This window comes from Lepisosteus platostomus, chromosome 9 (assembly GCF_059453375.1).
Source record: "Lepisosteus platostomus isolate fLepPlt1 chromosome 9, fLepPlt1.hap1, whole genome shotgun sequence".
NCBI classification, from domain to species: Eukaryota; Metazoa; Chordata; class Actinopteri; order Semionotiformes; family Lepisosteidae; genus Lepisosteus; species Lepisosteus platostomus.
In genome coordinates this window covers 26,360,846-26,372,637 of record NC_142619.1, presented here as the reverse complement: position 1 = coordinate 26,372,637, position 11,792 = coordinate 26,360,846, and the positions used below count along the sequence as shown (strand labels likewise).

At 36.1% G+C, this 11,792-nt stretch overlaps 1 protein-coding gene across 1 annotated transcript; it reads left to right on the top strand.

Annotated features, from left to right (window-relative positions):
• Positions 1-10,172, top strand: glipr1a (GLI pathogenesis-related 1a). Its single transcript, XM_088647319.1, has 6 exons — positions 1-380; positions 4,858-5,106; positions 6,993-7,111; positions 8,186-8,271; positions 9,749-9,775; positions 9,862-10,172. Exons 1-6 carry the CDS (start codon positions 195-197, stop codon positions 10,026-10,028), a joined length of 834 nt encoding a protein of 277 aa, XP_088503445.1. The 5' UTR covers positions 1-194; the 3' UTR covers positions 10,029-10,172.
• Positions 10,173-11,792: the final 1,620 nt, after the last annotated feature.

Below are 11,792 nucleotides of genomic sequence, written 5' to 3'. Positions count from 1 at the left end.
TCCTTCCTGTTTTGCACACTTCTACACTTGTTAGCAAAGTTCCTGATTATAACTTCTTTCTGCTCTTCAGAAACTACTGCATTAGTCAGTGCTCTTTGGTCATTACTGCTCCCACCCTAAAATCATTCTCTTCACAGCCACTACAGCCAGTCACAGATCCACGCTTGTAAGACTTCAAGACTGAAAGGCTGAACATGGCTAAATTGTCTTTTAACCTGCTACTTTTTACAATAATGATGGATTCCACAGTTTACCTGCAGTCTTTAAGAGAGAAGCCTTTGCCAGATATCAACAATCAAGACTTCATCAAAGAGTGTGTTGAGGCTCATAACCAGTTTCGCTCTCAAGTAAATCCACCTGCAAGTGGAATGATGTACATGGTAAGATACTTCAGAAAACACATTTTCAGAGTTTTATACTTATAATAAATGTACTACATATTTTATGCACATTTGATATGATGATGCTGTGCAGATGCAGAATTAAGAAAAATAATCTGCAAAATGATATTGCTTAAAATTTAAGGCCAAATTTCAAGACAAAAAGCCACTGTTTGTCTTGAAACTTCATTAAGCAACGCATAGAATCTTGCATTATTATTTGCCATTTCTGCATGAAAATATGACGTAAGCAGGTCTTGCAAAAAAGAAAGATTTACTGGAGGTTGTTGAAAGTTTGGTATTTTCTGTGTTAAAGTTGGCACTTTTAGATGCTTTAAGATCTACAAGGTTAGATGTAGTGCTGCACCATATATTTATAGCCACAGGAGATGGCATAAAAACCAAATGCTGAAAGAAAAAAAAAAGTGTGAATTTCCTAGTATAGAGCAGAAGTAAAGGGTCTGTTAACATTGATTCATTTCAAGAAGATGTTTCTTTGACTGCTTAAATTTATAGAACTCACTCTTCAACACTTTAAATATCTAGTTTTAATTTTCTGGTGAGTGAAGTACTATTTCTTTCCTATTTTTCTTATCATCCTTGTCATTAGCTTATGCATTATCAAGCTAATTGTGCTTTGACAAATTAATGACTTTAATTATCTTTAATATTATACCAACCTCCATGTCTGTTAAATGAGACTCCAAACTGAGTTTAATGTAAGATTTTGCTATTACTGTCAACTGCAATGTAGACATGGCATGGTATTAGAGTATGAAGGAAAGCATTTTTTTGTATTTTAAACGGACATTCCTACCCTTTTCATTATTAGAACCATTCATTTGAGGAACATGTTGCACAATTTTTAAGGTGAGAAGTGCTCTCTATAAATGGTGCGTTGTAAACTGTTCCCTTTGTATAAATCTGCATGTAGTGCTTCTTGTGACATGTCATAATTACTGACATTAAATGAATCTGACATGAAATTTCCCAGGAGATTAAAAGCAAGTTTGGACACTGCTGTGCAAATAATTTTAATGTATGTTCTAGTAGAACAGACATTCAGAAGACATTTAAGAATACTGAAGGATGGGTAGGTACACTGGGAACAAATGATCTTGACATCTTTCTGTTTATATGACTTAATTCTTTTAAAAGGGCTTATGGTTTATTTGTTTTTCTACCAACTTGTCACAATGACATTCAGATCCTGACATTGTCAGAAACTAGTAACTAGTAGTAACTCTTAGACTTTTTTACAAACAATTCCTTTTTGATTGTTAAGCTTTTTATAATGCAACAAATACAAAGATGAATTAGAAAGCCCTTTCTAAGGCAACTGAAAGTTTGAGGGATATTTTGTCCCCTTAAGCACAGTGTGGGCAGATTGTTTATCCAATAGTTTTAATGTTGGGTTGGCACCTTTTCAGGAAAATAAGGACCCAAATGGATTTTTGTACCATTTCCCATTTAAACCCATTTCCCCTTTGAGCATAACAAGCTTTCATTTTTTACTCTTAAGTGAGGAACAATCTCATTATCTTGTTACTTCCAAAAACAAGTTCTGAACGTTTCCTTTAGTCACACCTTAGGTTATTTTGGGATTTTCCATTAGTAATTACCAGCAAGTAACTACACATCAATTTTTTCTAGTCTGGATTTTCAGTTATCTATTTAAATGTATAGTCTCGTAATACTGTATAATTAAAGTCTGGTAAAACCTTTTCAGATCCACTATAAATATGTTAATTAAACTAAAAATATAATCTATTAATCCTGTGAAAGCTGCAACAAAGCCTTGTGAAAACTTTGATGATGACTTTTTACAATTTTGTCTTTTCATTTTGTTGTTTCTTTCCTGTTGTATACCCACTTGGTTTGGTATTTGTGCATACACTCTTCCGATATGTCTATGGTCTCATCCTCATGATATTGAATATTTGACAAACTGTTCCAGAGTTTTCTGTTGCGCAGTAAACTCAGGATGTCCCATCCAAGTCAAGCCCATTTTTTCTCTGGCCTATTATGTCACCATGATTTGGAAATCTAGGTCACAAATGGCTATGAAAAAGCATAATATTTTATTTAAAAAAAATGGCAATGGCTGTTCAATATAATGTTACCTGCACCACCTCTGTCCCATTTGAAAATAATTTTAAATCCTCAGTCCTTTTGCTTTTCTCATCATAATGCAGCCCTCTTTTCTGCATTCTTACACTCCATTCAATTATTCAGTCATATTGTCATAATGACCAAATGAGATGTACTGTACTTTGACTTTAACACACCTGGCTGAGGACAGCGCTGGGCAAAGATCAGCAAATCACAAACAGGTTCTTGTCTCTCATTTCTACAAACTGTTTACTACTGAGGATATGACACAGACTCAGAATGCTGATGGAATTACAGAAGCAACCCAGGTGTGACTTTGCATTATTTAATAAGGAAAAACCACACATTTGGCCAAACAAAGTAAAGAACTAGTGTCCATCTTTCTGCAGTCTGATGCCATTTACTAGGTTTATAGATAATGTTGACCTGAACAAGCAATGAGCAAGTGCCCTGGAATGCATCAAAACCAGATTGAGAAGCTTCTTGGAACAACAGAAGGGAGAAGGCTAGAATATTGTTGCATATCAGCATTAATGGAGATCCTTGGCAGTCAGCTGGCATAACTAAACTTGTCCAGACTCACCAGCAGAAAATTGAATCAAGACAAAGAAGAGCCTTAAAGAAGAGAAAACAACAAAGTAAAAAAATAATGATGATGTCTGCAGACAGTAGTATACAAATTGGAATAGACAAAGTCAACCACTCAAAGATAAAGAAAGAAAAGTTCAGAAGAACCACTTATTTAAGTGTATTGAAGCCCTTGAAGATACTGTAGTAAAGAGGTACAAAAGGAAGGTGGTGAAGAAGTTTTTTTAAAGAATTTTCAGTCTCAGATGATTACTATGAAATATTCCTGATTATCTCTCATTTGGTAATTAAAAAATATGTAGTTACACATACATTTATCAACTTCATTTTAATTTATAATTATTGCTATGCTCTAGTCTAACTAGTATTTTAAGTGAGTCTCATTTGTTTTCTTCAACAACTAAGGAGAAAACATCCTTTGGATTTTCTGACAATTTTCCTGCTTAACATACATGCCACATTAATCGCTATTTAAAACAAAAATAGAATAGATTAATGGGTAGGATACCCCTAGCTTTGCTACCACCCATTTTGCCTAAATGACTGACTATACCAACACTAAAGGTGTTAGGTCCTCTGACTAACATGAGGTGCAGATAGACTCTGTTCCTGTTGAATGGTCAGTGAAACAGACACTCAGAGAATAGACTCCAGCCAAAAGAGGCCAAGAAACCAGCTTCTGGATGTCACAGAATGATGTGGAGGACAGTGTGTCACTAGGTAATCCCAGTGACCACTTTGTGATAACCAATATTAACCCCTGTCATGTGCTCCTTGATTTGTGTCCTCAACCTTAAAGGATCAGCGGTAATTTATTTTTATTATATAAAAAAAGACCTTGACCATCCACTGACATCCAGACCTCCCTCAGACTAGTTTTAAATTGAAATGCACTTACACTGTTTCTATTGTTATCACAATGTTTAATGAAATAAAAATTAGCCAGAAGGAACAGATAATCCTGTGGTAAAATATGGAAACAATAGATAAGAGTTTATAATAGTAACAAGCACTTTATTTCATTTATTTCATTTTATTTCATTCCGGCAGCCATATCACCCTGCAACTCACAACTGGCAACCCACTGAAGCTAAGCAGGTGTGAGCCTGGTCAGTACCTGGATGGGAGACCTCCTGGGAAAAACTAAGGTTGCTGCTGGAAGAGGTGTTAGGGGGGCCAGCAGGGGGGCGCTCACCCTGCGGCTCATGTGGGTCCTAATGCCCCAGTGTAGTGACGGGGACACTATACTGTAAACAGGCGCCGTCCTTCGGATGAGATGTAAAACCGAGGTCCTGACTCTCTGTGGTCATTAAAAATCCCAGGGTGTTTCTCGAAAAGAGTAGGGGTGTAACCCCGGCATCCTGGCCAAATTTCCCCATCGGCTGTTATCAATCATGGCCTCCTAACAATCCCCCTCTATGAATTGGCTTCATCACTCTGCTCTCCTCCCCACTGATAGCTGATGTGTGGTGAGCGTTCTGGCGCACTATGGCTGCCGTCGCATCATCCAGGTGGATGCTGCACATTGGTGGTGGTAGAGGGGAGTCCCCATTACCTGTAAAGCGCTTTGAGTGGAGTGTCCAGAAAAAGCGCTATATAAGTGTAAGCAATTATTATTATTATTATTATTAAGAAACAAAGTCTGAAATACAAAAAAAATACTTATTGGTGTTATTTCCTTGAAAGTAACATATTAAACTCTCCCAATTGCTGTTACTGATTATTAAGTGAATTAATCTTTGTTAGGTTTACTAATTTATGAAACTTTTTTTTTTAGACCTGGGATGAGGCTTTGGCCAAAACCGCAAGAGCCTGGGCAAGGACCTGCAATTTTAATCACAATATCTACCTGAAACAACCTGGAAAGGTTCATCCCACTTTTACTCCTGTTGGGGAAAACATCTGGGTTGGAGCACCTTCTTCCATATTCACTGTATCCAAAGCAGTAAAGGCGTGGTATGATGAAGTTAAAGACTATGAATATAACGACAATGTGTGCAGCAAAGTATGTGGACATTACACTCAGGTATGACATTTCTTATAAATTACAATGATAACATTTTGTTTTTGTCACTGGGTTTTTCTCATTGACATTGTTTAGACATGGCCAAGGATTATACAGTATACCCTCTTTCTGGCCTGAACTCTAGGACTTGAATGAGGGGTTGACTATCCGGGTGATACTAGGGTTAAGGCAGACATAACAATCGGGGACAGATAAGGACTGACTATGTAGTTGTGCAGGTGTCATAGTGCATTGTCCCTTCCTCCTTTGTCCCTCTCTGTCCCCCTGTTTGAGGTTCAGTTAAGCCTATTCAGCAACCCCACATAATCTAGTTTATAACCGCTTGCTGTGTGGTAATTGATGGATGTCTAGGCAAACTGTCATTAAATCTTTGTTGATTGGCATCTGCCCTACTGCTTGCACAAGAAACATTGCAGGCCTTGAAAGAAGAAAGCAGACAAAAAAACAGACAAAACACACCATCCATGACAAAACACTGGACATTTTATATATTTAAATTAAATATAATCCCCCCCCAAGACTGCTTTATGCCCACTTTTGTCACTCTGTGACTCTGTGCCCGAGAATATAAACAATCCAAGTGCTATTTTTCACTTGTCTCAAATGGTTACCTACCACTCGGGTGCATTTTTGACATTTGACATTCTTGACAAAACACAATTTATCACTTTTTATTTAACTGCTCTCTCTCCTGACGCTCTCTATTTTGTAACAATCAAGTAGTGGAAATGTTGAAAATACGACCAGTACGTTTCCAATTGTAGTCAATATTTTCCAATTTGGCTTATGTAATGAAGAAGAAACAAATAAAACCTCATTATTATCCTGAAATTCAGAGAAAGAGGTGAAGTATTATCAGTTACTCCTGCTGTTAATAACAGAGCAGGTCTCAAAAAGTAATTGAATAGTCATTCCACTCATTGTTTAGATCTGTTATGTTCAATTATTTAAATGACCATATTTAAAATCATTGAAGAAGTTTGTATTTCTCTGCGCTTGCAACCTTCCTCACCTACCATGAGTTTACTGCAAGACTTGGAATATAGTTATAAAATCAGAACAATGTTTAAACATGAAGGCATTCGGCATTCATGCTTGTTCCGTTGTTATGTTACAAAATTAAATCAGCAAATTCTGCAAGATTTGTTTCTGCACTTCAAACAGCCAGGGTCTCATGAATGGTGGTATGGCTTTTGTATCTTGTGTCTGATTTGGCTACATACAGTATAGTGGGAACAGGGACTTTGGCTGGTTGCCCAGGGCTGACCACAGCTGTATAAACTGTCTGATTTTGTACTGTATATGGCAACAAACTGTCACTAACAATCATAAAAATGCATTGTTGTTGCATGGAAATTTTGCTCATCTCCAAAAATCAAAGCCTGTTGCTGGTCTTGAGAAAACGAGTGAGAGGTCAAGCTACTGGCTGCATCTGTCCTCCTTTGTATATTGCAGTAAAGAAATCTCCTACTTGAGTTACCATTAGTGGTGTGGTTTTCTGGGAAGGCTCTAAAAGATATTACATTTTGTTACATTTTTTTTTAAATGGGAGATGATATTTCAGTTTCCACTGTCTTACTCACATTTAAATATATTCTAAATGTTTTGTTTCATTTATTTTTTTAAAAATGCGTAATCAATAATAAATTTGCTATTTAGAACAATTCTATAGGCCCTTACACAGGAACTTTCCAAATGTTCAGTCAATAGTTACGTAAAGTAAGTATTATTGGTGATTTCAAACAGCCTAAATGTCTTTTACATATACTAGTGACATCTGGCTCAAGCTAATGAAATTACTTAGTAAAAAACTAAAGAAAGATGGAAAAATATGAGAGAACAACCCATTTATTGTAGCAATTTGACTTCATATGCTTATTCTCTAGGTTGTCTGGGAGAAAAGCTACAAGGTTGGTTGTGCTGTTCAGGTTTGTCCTTCTGGAATCACTGATTTTTCTACTTCCATTCCAAATCCAACCATATTTGTTTGCAACTATGGAGATGCGTGAGTATACTGAACATAACACTGAAGCATGATTTTCAAGCACATCTAACCAGTAAATTATTTCAGACCCAAAGGTTATGCATCAATATTAGATATGAATGCAAAAGAAATGTCCACACTACTACAAATAAGCATCGTGACATGCTTACATCTATGAGAACTACAACACTAGTGAAAATAAACCAAATATTATCATAATCAAACCACATATTATCATCATTATTATTAAGTTTGTCCTTAATGTATTGGCAATTGTTGTAATATATATACTGATGGAAAAAAGAAACACATCACCCATTCCTCCACACTCTGCGTGGAACAGGCTGAAGAGTGACTCATCTGTGAAGAGGACCTGATGCCACTGCTGACGAGTCCAATTGCAGCCTCTGTCTGGCCCAAGCCAGTCAGTTGTGATGTCTAGGAGTTGTGAGCAGCAGTACGGGTGGCAGATCTGAACCAATCTCTCAGATGGACCAGTCTGATGTCGGTCCTGCTCTGGTGTGGTCACTTGAGGGTGACTGGATCTTGGATGTTCATCTGTCCTGCCGGTCTGCTGAAACCTTCTCTGCAGTCAGGACAGAGTGGAGCGGCTTACTCCGTAGTGTCTGGCAATGCTGGCACATGACATGCCTGCCTGCAGCATGCCAATGGCCCTCTCCCTTGCTTCTGGTGATATTCGAGGCATTATGGAATACACAGAAAACTGACTGTGGCCTTTTTCTTTCGGTGACCTAAGCTTTGAATTAAGGCCTTATTAAAGGTGACCACATCAGGCATTGTTCCACCTGGAACTCATTGGGTAAAGGTGCACCTGACGAGCCCTCGTATGATTGGCAAGTTGCAATGCCTCAAGCTGTATTGCTGGTCAGAGGACTTAAAACAAATTGACAACTTTTTGTGAAAGTACATAAGCTATAACTATAGTATTCTCATTCCAGAAAATGTTGTGTTTCTTTTTTCCATCAGTATATTTTATACTTTCCTACCTTTCTGGTACAGATTTACTGCTTGTAATATCTCTGGCTTAGTCCTAAGGACAGTGTTTTGATTAAAGTGTGTGTTCTTTCTTACCAGTGGGAACTTAATTGGAGTCCATCCTTACACTCGTGGAGTCAGCTGCAGTAGATGTGGTAGTGACACTTGTGTTAACAATTTATGCCGTAAGTGTAACATACTGTCAAGTGTATAAATTCAGCATTGAGCATTTTTCAATGATTTATGAATGTATTCTGCTCAGTCTTTTAAATATGATACCAAAACAATGTCATACATTTTGTGAAATTACAATAGTTGCATGCACAAAATGTAAAATGTTTTTAAAGGTTTCATTCAAAACCTGAATGTTTAAACTGAAGATGCTGAAGAGTTAGATGTCTTACAGTAAATGTCAGCACCAAGAAAAAAAAATATTGTTGATTGCATAAGTATTCAGACACGTGAACTCAATATTTGGTTGAGGCACATTTAGGAGCAATTACAATTGCAGGTCTTTTTGAGTAAGTCTCTACCAACTTTGTAGCTCTCTAAATTTGCTTGGGGATCACACATGGGCAGCAATTTTTAAGTCAAGCCTTTCCACAGATTCTCAATAGGACATGTCAGGACTTTGAACCAATGAAGGGCATTCACTTTATAATTCTTTAGTCACAGCAGTGTACCTCAGTGTATTCAGTCCTACTGAACTGTGAATTTTTCTCCCAATCTTAGGTCTGAAGCGGGTTTTCCTCTAAGATTTTTCAGTACTTTGCTCCACCTTTGTTCCCATCATTCTTAACAAGCTTCGCAGTGTCTGCTAATGAGACTTAGAACTTTACAATAATGTTGCCACCACCATGCATGACAGTTGTTGATCGATGAACATTTTCTTCCATCTCAAGCACTGAATTCAGTTAATCTTTCAAAGTCACCATTGTCCATCCCTAACCACCTTACCACCTTGTGTAATTTGGATGGATAGCTTGGTAAGGCAGTGTTTAGGTGCCTTCCACTTCTTATCAAATTCAACAATCTAAAATAAGATAGTAAGGGTATTTCAAAATGCTTTTGTACCCTTCTCAATTGTCTCCATGGTCATTATGGTTATGGTTGCTTGGAATTTACTACCTGACAGAGGAATATTGCGGAGACAGGTCTATTTATTTTGAACTCTCATACCACACAAAGAGGCCACTCAACCAATTGTATTATTTTGTGCACCAAAATTAATTTAGGCTTGTCATGGAAAAAGATTTGAATACCTATGCAATCATGACTTTCATATTCATTATCTATGTATTGTTTTTACTTTGAGTAGTTTTTTACATTGTGTGGAGTTTAGATAGAAATATTAATTGATAGTTCAAAGTATCATGACTGCAAGCTTCAAAGTAACAAAATGTGAAAACTGTGCAAGGTTTTCAATAGTTTTGCAAAACACTGTATGCACAACATTCAAATAGTAGCTATGATTTTACAGTATAGTGTGAATCTAAAAATAAACATATAGAATAGATAAAACTAAGTGAAATCTGATTAAAGCAATATCTAAAACTAAATAAACCACTGTAATTTCTTTTTTTGATAGTTGAGTGTATGATACCATGTGTACCTTTGATAAAAGGTTTCCATGTGTTTAAAACAAATTATTTTGTTTTTCAGGAAACCAAGCCCGGGAGCAATTAAAAAGTAAGTAATGATTATAAGGGTAATTGAATAAATTACAGATTTTGCTTCAATGTCATGGATAAAACTATTTTGTTCTTGCTTGACAGGTTATAAAGACTGGTATCCAGACTGGGATACTGATGCCACCTCTTCTGCTTCTAGCAACTACTTCTGCATTTCAGTCCTAATCTCAAGGTCTGTGTCACTTGTTCTGATATTTGCAGGAGTATACGGGTTTCAGCAGTTATATCCAAACATGTTTGCTTATGAATAATCTAGGTTGTTTCATAATGGAAAGCACATTTCTTAGTTCATCAGCAAATAAAAATGCTGGTTTAAATATTAGACACTCTCTGTTCTTAAGTAAAATTCAAACAACACTGTAAAAAAAACAAAATAAAGTTGATAATCATACTGATCTGAAACTTTGCATTTGTTTCATTGCATAACAAAACTGATTGTTATTAGTTTTCCTGAACACCAGTATTATACCATCCACTAGTGTACTAGTGCACAGCACAGCGTGTGCTGTCATGGGACAACATCATGCCTAGGATGGTTGAACACAAGACAGTAAGAGGAGTTGATTCTAACTGATGATGCTAACCCAGCACAGCACATGCCTTTAAGATCAATATTCCTATTCTATTTCCTGTTCTAACATGACTTGTTCTAGTGAAACAAAGAAACAGACGTTTGTATGCTTAAAATAACTTTCATGAATATCACGTATGATTTGGCACATACATGTACCATGTAATGTGCTTGCTGTAATTGTAACTCTTATGTTACACCTATGTAACATCACAGATCGAGTCTAAGTCCAAACTTAAAAATCAGAACACAATATCTAATTTTATTCTAAATTCATTTTATTTTTCAGTCTAATATTGCATTATCATTGTTTAGCACCTTTTGTTATTAAAGAAGTAGACAAATATTCAGCAATTTTTAGGTACTTCTGCAATATTCTTTTCTAGATTTAAGTCTTTGTTATCTTGTACTGCTAAAGAATTAGTTGAATGTGCCTCATTGTCTGCTAAAAATGAGTAATCACCTTTATCTTTCCTTCTTCATAAGTTTATACATTAGTTTTTAAGATATATTGCATTGTAGATAAATATGGGAAAAAATCTAAATGTTCGAGTTATCTTTATCACTACACCCACCATCCTTTGTACTTAATTTCTGGGTGTGGAACTTCCTTAAGATATGGGCAGACAAATGAACGAACATCAGATTTGCTCAAAGTTTCCAGGATGGAGCTACATTCACATTCTTTATTCTTGGCTCAGATGATAAAATCAAACATTTTAAAATCTGAGCTTCTATTGAAAATTGTAAGAAAAATTATATTTATATATGGGAAACAGACAATAAGAAGCCTCAATGTGGGTAATCACTTGCTTATTCTGGAGACAGTATGAGTAACAAATGAGTGGCATTAATGGTTCTTGGTGCTGTGCTTTACCTTACACAAGACAGAAAAATATAATGGGGAGATTTAATGATATTCTTCAATGACAACCTTCTCAGTTATTCATGTTCAGTGATGTTTTTTGCAAGTTTTGTCCAAGTTCTGGACCTCCAAATCTTTGAAGAGCTCCTAGATTGTTGCTGCAGGGACTGCATTCTACATCTGTGACAGCTACAGCACAACATTACTAATTAAAAACATGCATTTCTTTATTTTGGAACTAACCTTTTGGGCCTTTTGTATTATGTAGTTTCCTCAGAGCACCATCACTGCTATATACAGTATAGCTCTCTGTAAAAGATTAAATGTGCACAAGAAAGCTTTCCATGACATCCATCCACTTAAACATGCAGACATGAAGCAACCCTATTATTTTATGTACATAAATGTGACCCATTAGTGTGTCTAGGAAAGTTAAATACTACTCCCTTACGTTTACAAGTTATATGTGTGAGGGGTTACTTTATAAAATTAGCAAAATGTGGGAGATAATAATTATCAAAGTGATTGACGTATTGTGTATACTTACTATGGAAAACAACACAAAAACATTAAAAGCAA